The sequence below is a fragment of the Rhinopithecus bieti genome, unplaced genomic scaffold, assembly GCF_001698545.2.
Source record: "Rhinopithecus bieti isolate Rb0 unplaced genomic scaffold, ASM169854v2 scaffold_8220, whole genome shotgun sequence".
Classification (NCBI taxonomy): domain Eukaryota; kingdom Metazoa; phylum Chordata; class Mammalia; order Primates; family Cercopithecidae; genus Rhinopithecus; species Rhinopithecus bieti.
Genome location: NW_016806392.1, coordinates 4,268,011 through 4,277,195, shown reverse-complemented (window position 1 = coordinate 4,277,195; position 9,185 = coordinate 4,268,011). Strand labels below are relative to the sequence as shown.

The following is a 9,185-nucleotide window of genomic DNA, read 5'->3' as shown; positions in this document are numbered from 1 at the left end:
AAAAAAAAAAGGACATAGAAAACATCAGTCTTGAACTTCTCTTCAAGAACCCGGTCTGCAAAGGAAATCTCCTTTGTTTTTGTTATTTATATGCTGTCAAGTTTTGAAGTGGTGAGTTTCAGGTCGGTTTTGCTAATTTCACTCAGTAAAACTGCAGTGTTTCTGTTTCTAGATAGTACTTTGCTTCTTTGTCTCTTTAAAAGGTCACAGTGAAAGCTTGGCCTGGATCGTGCCGGCCATATGGAATGGATAAGGGCACAATCTTAAAATGTTATTATGGGGTTGTGTGGGGACGAAGGAAGCGATCCAGCTAGAAACTCATTGAAAAGGATCTCACTTTGCAAAAAAATCGGTTCTTAAAAAACTAGAATTTCGTGCTTTTCTTTCTTTTTAAAGGAAATAATTGTTACTGAGTTCACTGTTTTATTAAGTAATTATCATATATGGTCTTAGTTTATGGGCAGATAAATGGGATTTTCAGAAAGTAGCTTGCTTTTTGTGTGGCAACCAGACATTACACTAAAATGGGTTGTAACATGTGTAACTCAAGAAACTCTTCAGCCTGGCATCTGTTGAGACCATAGTTAGTTCCTGCTGCTGTCATCCAGGCAGGCCTGTTGGAGATTGCTCTTTTCAATTCCAAACTGTGGTTTGGTGAACTTTAGCCTGGGCATAGAGTTTAAATGGTAAATTGGGTGTTTTATGCGCATTTAATTTTGGTTTGTAATGTGAAGCTTTTTACACCATGACTTAGTGTTTAATAGATGCTTATAGGTGGGTATTCAAAGGACAGTTTTTCATGACCTATATGATACTTTGATTGTCAATACATTAACTAAATTATAACATATCACTTTCATTTGCTGTACAGTTTATAGTGTTGTTAAGCTTCATGATTACTTAATATGTTTTATAGCATTAACTTTGATGCTGTTGTCTACACCCCCTCCCTTTTTTTCCTCTTTAATTGCCCCAAGGGCTAAACATTTTTCTTTTCAAATCATATGTTTTAAAATTCATCTTCTGCTCTAGGATGAGGCAACCAATTTCAGAAAAAGCAGCTCTGTATTATCCACATGAAACATTATAAAGAGTGTTTTGAATAAGTTAATAATCATTGCTTTCTAATTTTGGCTTTAGACTGCAGTTTAATATAATGGAAAAGAGTAATCTTGATAAAAGTGGTTTAAAAGGCACATTTATTGTTAATGAACCTCATAACCAAAAACAGATGGGACCTCGATCAACGGTAAACCTTTAGTTCTCAGTGTGCCACTCTGGAGTACAAAGATAAATAGCCATTAATTTTTCTCAAACTTTATAGTTCTTCAGTTGGCATTCTTAAGGTTGCTTTTAAACTTCCAGATTAACCTTGCTGCCCCCCTTTTCTTGATTATATGGTAAGAAGTAGGCTATGGTTAAACAGAAGAAAAAAAAGTTTGCAGAAAAGCCATGCTAACACAAACTGGCTTTCAACAAATCCAGATTTAAATAGCTTCAGTGTAACAATTTACAACAAAAACAAGCCATGTCAAATTACTAGACAGCTAGGAAAAATGGTAATTATTCTCTCTGGTTTTCCTAAATATGATGCCTTAGTTTTATAAGCTCAATATTTCAAATACCATCAAAGTTAATAAAATAATTCTACTTATTCTTATCAATTCTAATTAAAACTATGCTTTAAAATGACTTTGATATTATCTAATCACTTTACTATAAATGATGTGAAAATTGATGTCTAATATATAACTGAAAATAATTATCTGTTAATTTTTTTGAAGTTAATTACAATGTTAGCGCCATTGCATGCTGAGGTTATTTCTGAATACTGGATATTTTGTTTTACCAGTATCATCAAGGTTTTGTGTGTGTGTGTGTGTTTTTTAATTGAGCTTGGCACTTCAACCTAATGTGCATATCACAAAGTGTATTCTAAATTTTTTAAAAATATTTATTGTTAACAGCCCTCTATTACTAATGGACACCTAAATACTACAAAACACATGAGTTTTAATGCATCAGTACATTGGATATTTGAAAACCCTTCACTTCTTCCTGTTTCCTTAGGGGTAAACTGATCCAATCACATGTTTGACCCAAAACTTGACTAGATCTGTCACATAACTCTTGAAACTTTGATAGTAGAAAACTTTTTCTGTGCATTAACTTATAAAAGCCAATGGGGAGTTTAAAAAGCAGTTAGATGTTTGTTACCTTCTTTTGAGATGGTTTATGATTTTTCTCATAAGAATTTATATCATATACATATAAAACATTTTATATGTATATATATTACATGTACATACACATAAACATACACATTAGATTTCTAATATGTTGAACTGTGATCATCTTTCCATCGTTTATTAAAGTGTTTCTGCTGTATTTTGTAATGAATTTCTAATTGTTAGAAATTGGGACTACATAAATACAATTTGCTGTTTTCTTTTTAGCTATACTTGTGATAATTCTTGTTCTAAAAGTAAACCCATTTCTCCCCACTTAGTTTTTTTTTTTATAGGCCAATTGCCTTTTTATTCGTGTGTATTGGTACAGTTTCCACAGATCATTTTGTTAATTTAAATAAGAATGTAAGGCTATTATCTAGAAATATAGTAACATCTGTATCATATCTAGATAGGCCATTTTACCAATACATTATATTTGTGGAGAGATATCTAGAGCTAAAACATTTACATAGGACACATGTATACACGTAGGTCCCCACCCAATTATAACATGTCTTCTTTTTAAATTCTGGCAGGTGATCTTTAGACAGTGACTGAGTATGGATCATTTGAACGAGGCAACTCAGGGGAAAGAACATTCAGAAATGTCTAACAATGTGAGTGATCCGAAGGGTCCACCAGCCAAGATTGCCCGCCTGGAGCAGAACGGGAGCCCACTAGGAAGAGGAAGGCTTGGGAGTACAGGTGCAAAAATGCAGGGAGTGCCTTTAAAACACTCGGGCCATCTGATGAAAACCAACCTTAGGAAAGGTAAATACTTTCAAGCCAAATCCTGGAAAGCTGAAAGCCCTATTGTCTACACAAGGCCACACTGGGGGGAGCGGGGGGTGGGGAGTGGCAGAACATGTTTTGTATACCCTGCCTTTATTCTCTTTATGATCTTAAATTAGTTACATTCTGGGTCCTTAGTATCAATCATGTTGGAAAGTATAGGCTCCATGCTTGGGTGGAACGTTTTACTATAGACTGGAATCATTGAACATTTTGGATAATAAGGACTGAATTAAATATAATGGTTTTAGTTTACGCCAGGGTCCATTCAAAAGGTGTTACAGTAGAGGATCGTAGGCGGCTGTTGCTTTAAACTAACCTGATTAAGAATAAAACACTTAGGTGGTTTGAGAGCTACTCTAGCTTCTTCCTAAGATTTTTAGTTGTAAGGCAGTTTCAGAGATCTTGCAAATCTTATGTAGACGTTTGGTAATGTTATTTTTTGTGGCTTATTTTCTTAAGAGCAAATTCATTAGCAGTAAAAGTTCTGATGATCCTGGTTTTAATTTTGTTTTAATTGGGTATTTTTGATGAAGAAAGAGCAGATTTAGGAAAGTTTATAAGGGGAAGATGTGTAACTGTGTGAATCTTTTCTACCGATATTAAATTGATGCAGTTTAACAACTTTGACTGTGTTTAACAGTGTTGTTCCTGTAAAGCAGTGCCTACCTAGGTGTAATGCATGTGCCTCATAAGGAGCTTCATTTTGTGTCTGAATAACGTGTAGGAATCAGATTTTCCTTACATTTGCTAAGCAATGGATAAAAATGCTATATTTTAGCAACCAAGAATATTAAGTAGATAAAGTTAGAAGGCAGAGGAATTTCATTGTGTTTGATGCATAACATTTATCATACAATCATTTATTTTTTCCTTGGTTTGGCGAAAACAAAGAATATATTGATCCTGAAATGAACAGACACAGCAGTCCGTATTGTTAGATCTTTATCTATTAAAAATGGAAAAACAGTACTTCAGCAAATTCTTTGGCCTCTACTCATGATTACCCTATTTATTGATTGTTTGCCAAGAATGTATGCATCTTAAGAAAGCCAGGGTAAGAGCATTAAAAATATAATTTATTACGGCTTTTCAAACAGAGTGCATTAATATTGTACTGTGAAGCACTGGGGCTCTATAAAAAAGACTTTCTGACGCCTGCAAACATGTAAGTTCCATAAATTCCTAAATAGGAGATTTCAGCTGTCTCTGGTATTATGTGATATTTGCACAGCAAACTTTAATGCCAGGACAGTTTTAGACAAGGATTCTACAGACTTCACTGCTCCTTATGGCAGACGTGCTGTTTACACAGGCTCATAAACCTTCAGCAAAAGCTTCTGAGACTGCCTTCAGGTTTAAATCATGTGGTATTTTTAGCATTCAGCAGTGACCAGTGCGCTCCCCTTTAAATGCTGGAAGGTTATGAAGTTGCAGTAGTTGGAACTCTTGCCAAACACTAGCATGAATAATCAGACAGTTCAGAAAAGTCTTGTGTTCAGCATTACTCCCAGGAACGGGAGGGTAACCGCAACAGTTTGCTAGAAGGTCTGTAATTAGATGGTACTATTGTCACTTTATAGCCATCTTTATTATTTTAGGGTACCTCTAAACATGATCAATAAAATCCACAATAAATCTAATATATTTCAATAGTTTGAAAACCCCGCAGTTGTTTTATAGATCTAAGGAAAAGCGTATTGTGGAATCCATCTGTTTCATCCTACAAAAGGAAAAATCAATGTGTATGTTTTTGTTGTACTTACCCAACTCTTTGAAGATATCAGGACAGGAGGAGGAAGAACTAAGAGTACAGTAAATTCACTACCTGCTCAAATGCTTTTTTGTTTTGTTTTGCTTCAGATGTATTCTAAAAATGCAATTTAATTGTAGGAGGATCTCAGATACTCCAAATAACAAAATTGCTAAAGTCTTTTGTGGGTTTTATTAACATTTTCATCTTATTTTCATGTGGATGGTTTCTGTCTGACAGGTGCTAGATGAAAATTATGGCTGAGATGAGAAAACACTACTAAGAAAAAAGGATTGAATGCTTTTATTTGTTTAGGCGATTTTGCCAAAATACCTTCAAGCCAAGGAAGGAATCACCAGTTTGCATATTGCTATTTTTGCTGTGGTCTCCCCAAGTTGTCTTCTGATCCCTGACGGGTTCTCTCTCTGGTATAAAACAGCTGAATGAATGACAAAAATATTGGCAAGCTCTGCAGCTTGTTTTTCATGCCTAGCCTGTTGGTACCTCCGAATGAGTTTGTGAGGTTTTCTAAGTAAACCTAAAGGGGTTTATTTGTCTGACCTAGAATCTCTTGTGAACAGTTCACTAAAGCTTTGGTGAAGACTCACATGTAGAAGGATGTAGCTGTTGATTGCCGGCTTTTGTTCAGCAGAAACAAGCAAATAGAGATTCTTTGAAGGGCCTCTCTGGTGTCAGTAGGAAATCCTGATTTTTTTTTAGCTACGGTTGGTGTGCACTAAGACATCTTCAGAAGTTGGTAGGATTCCGTGAGTCCAGAGGACAGAGCTTATAGAGGCATTAGTATTGTAGGACTAATTGTGGATCCTGGGTGCCCTGTTAAAGTAACCCTTGTCATCATTTATGTTAAAGATGATACCGTTCTGGCAGTTTGCCACAGTACAATTCAGATGCATCTGCTTTTAACCCTTTTCCGTTGTCATTGGAAGTCTGACAGTGCGCTGCGTAAACACCTTGAGTACCACAGCATTCCGTAATACCAATTTCTAGAAGCAGCCTCTTTCTAATAGTGGTGTGGCCTGTGCTTATTAATCATCTGGCTACTGAGTTACTATATTGGATTAAAATTATATAAAAAGAGAGCACACCAAATCTATGCAGATTCCTTTTTCCTAGTGTGTCCTGATAAGGTCAGTTTCCTTTTCTCTCTCTCATTTTTACCTTATTTGCTATAACAAAGATTGTTGATTTTAAAGACTTAAGGGTACCGTGCTATCTTTTTAGGTAGGTTAAATGAGTATTCATAAAGCAAATGTTATTTGTCTAGATTATGCACATATTGAAATTCTGTATTATGATGACTGGTTTGGTTAAGTACTTTTTGTGGAACCAGTTAGAGTTAATATCTAAAAAAGGAAGAAAATGAAAATTTCTTGGTCAAAGATAATTTGTTTGGACACAAACAGGAAAAGTTTATTATTAACAAAATCATGTAGGCAGTAGAAAGGTGGGTTCTTCTGAAGATAGACAGTGAGTTGTGTTTGCATACTGTATACTACTCATAGCAAATTAGGGAAGACACATTTTTCTTTCGTCACCATTATTATTTGATCAGAAAGGTAATTCTGCATTCATTGCTTTTGGAAAATGCATCGTTAATTTAGAGCACAACTTACCTTAGGACCAAGTTCACATTCTACTTAAATATTTCTGTTACAACTTTAAATAATATGAGAATGTATATATTTGTGTGCATGTGCCTGTAGTTCTGTACTCAGTCTGCCTTGGAAGCACAGTGAATCTCTTGTGATTATTTTCATGGCTAATTTTTCCTCCCCCTACCAAGCTATATTTCTGAAGACTGTTGGTTTTCCATCCCTCTTTCTTCATCTTTTTGATAGGAACCATGCTGCCAGTTTTCTGTGTGGTGGAACATTATGAAAACGCCATTGAATATGATTGCAAGGAGGAGCATGCAGAATTTGTGCTGGTGAGAAAGGATATGCTTTTCAACCAGCTGATCGAAATGGCATTGCTGTCTCTTGGTTATTCACATAGCTCTGCTGCCCAGGCCAAAGGTAAATAATGTGTACGTGGGGTTGGAAAAATTGCTTGGCATTCTTTGTTTACCTTGCAGAGAAAGCACTGAATATTTTTATTCAAAGAACTGTAGCCTGTGTATTACATTGGTTCCTTTTAGGCTGTGGCTTTAAAAAATTGGCTTAATTCAGTTTAGTTTAGTTAACACACATTTTGCTCATGTGGAATGTCGAGGTAGTTTTTTTTTTAAATTACTTCAGCTGAATCATTAGTATGCTTATTGACCTTAATAATCTGCTCCACTGAGGACCCACAAGGAAGTGAGGAGCGTATTTGAGCAGATGGACTGTTGAGAGTCAATTTGCATTTATGACTGAATATCTAGTTCTGTTTCTTTTATTCTGTTTCTGATGGTTTTATGGGCTGTAAAGTATTTTTCAATGCTGATTCCCACTGCAATAGAGAATCTTATCTAAATCGTAAAGCCATTTAGAACTGGTTCAGCTATGTCTTATTAGAACTTCCTGTAAGTTAGGAAAATGTGGCCTTATGCATAGGTTTTATTGATGGGGTTTTATTTCCAAAATAATAAACAACCCTACAGTCATTTACATAATTTTACAATTTGGAAAGCTAAGCTGTGAATATTTTCATTGACCTGCCTTTTAGAGGGAAGGGAATCATTCAGACAGAAATAACGGTATTGCTTGTGGTAGGGGTAGTAGGAAAGAACACCCTTCTACTAGATACATTATTTGAGGGTAAAATATTTAGTGACATATCCTCTTTATCTGAAATAGGGCTAATCCAGGTTGGAAAGTGGAATCCAGTTCCACTGTCTTACGTGACAGATGCCCCTGATGCTACGGTAGCAGATATGCTTCAAGATGTGTATCATGTGGTCACATTGAAAATTCAGTTACACAGGTGAGTCAAGACAGCAAATCTAGGGTGAAACATTCTTCTTACCTGATCTTTTGAAATGAAGCATCTCTCTCTGGTCAACCTTCAATTTTTTTTAATTCTGTGTTTCAGAAAGGTTAATACAGATTGATTCGATTTTGTTACCCTATCCTTCTGCCTTTTTTCCTAACTTCAATGTATAATTTAAAAGCAACCCCCCCACACACACACACACAAAATGTGTGGGTTTGTGCAGGTTATCAAAAGAGAAGACTTTTTACGTTTAGTCAATTAAATAATGCATTACAAGAAGGCATTTTACATAAAGTTTATTTAAGAAAAAAATATTTTTGCATATCATGAACAGTGCCATCTGTGTACATTTTGTGAAAGACTCTTATTCACTATTACCACAATCTTATTTATTTATTTTTTTATGATTTTAATTCGTATGTACAGAGTAATGAAAGGAAATCGGTTAATACGTTAAAGCTTTTCACGATGGCTCAGGAGAAAGCAGTACACCTTAAATTGTCTTCCCAAGTGCATCAGAGCAGGAAGGTAGAAGTAACATGAAAAAATAGCCACCACAGGCAGCTGATGTATAATTCATGCATCGATACAGCAGATGTGTTGTATAAAGTAATTAACTAATCGGAACAATCAGGAGACCGAGAGCAATCTCCAGATGCATCTGTTTGATGCGCAAAATGAAATCTGTCTGTCTTAAAGGAATGTTCTGCAGCGGGATGCAATCTTGTAATAATCCCCTTTCTAATCTATGTCTCAAATAGTTGCCCCAAACTAGAAGACTTGCCTCCCGAACAATGGTCGCACACCACAGTGAGGAATGCTCTGAAGGACTTACTGAAAGATATGAATCAGAGTTCGTTGGCCAAGGAGTGCCCCCTTTCACAGGTACTTAGCATAGCATGTAATAAATAATAAGACATCATGGGCAACCCTGATTTGAGGTTTGATGGAGCTCCCTGGTTTAAAGCAACTGGTATCTGAAGCAATAATCTGCCAAAAATGTAAAGTGACTTGACCACTGGTGACCTTTTAAAATACGCCTGATTTGTTGTGAACAGAGCCTATACGCTTTTTCTCCCTTGGGGAAAAGAGCCAAAGGACTGTTTACAGGAAAAACAGTTCAGTGGAAGACTCCGCTGGCTAATTTTTAGATTTGTCTTCTGAGTGCTATGAGCATGATGGCTACATTCTCCTGAATGCCCTTATTTAAGAAAGAGTCAAGGTGGTACTAATCCCACAAAGCTTCGGTGAGAGGGAATGGCAGTGGCAGTGTTAATGCGTAAAACCTCACCGTGCTATCTGAATAAAATAACACTACAATTCTTGGATATTCATTACCAAAAAGTTAAAAGTATTTTAGTACAAATAATTATGAAAATAATTACCCTTAACTAAAGGTTGAATAGTGGTTAATTCATTAGGATTTTGTGACCAGTTTTGTGGCTTTGGTTTACTACTTTTTTGGTTTTTTTTTT

General features: G+C 35.6%; 1 protein-coding gene across 4 annotated transcripts in view; it reads left to right on the top strand.

The window, feature by feature from the left end:
* SATB1 (SATB homeobox 1) overlaps positions 1 to 9,185 on the top strand; it is a 101,380-nt gene that overhangs the window by 23,450 nt on the left and 68,745 nt on the right. For 2 of the 4 annotated variants that reach the window (XM_017875890.1, XM_017875892.1), the window contains exons 1-5: positions 1 to 111; positions 2,768 to 3,002; positions 6,636 to 6,812; positions 7,575 to 7,701; positions 8,472 to 8,595. In XM_017875890.1, the coding sequence (XP_017731379.1) occupies positions 2,792 to 3,002; positions 6,636 to 6,812; positions 7,575 to 7,701; positions 8,472 to 8,595 (639 nt within the window). In that variant the 5' untranslated portion in view covers positions 1 to 111; positions 2,768 to 2,791. Of the gene's footprint in view, positions 112 to 2,767; positions 3,003 to 6,635; positions 6,813 to 7,574; positions 7,702 to 8,471; positions 8,596 to 9,185 lie in introns of those variants that run through there. The other 2 variants (XM_017875891.1, XM_017875893.1) reach the window with 2 other exon arrangements.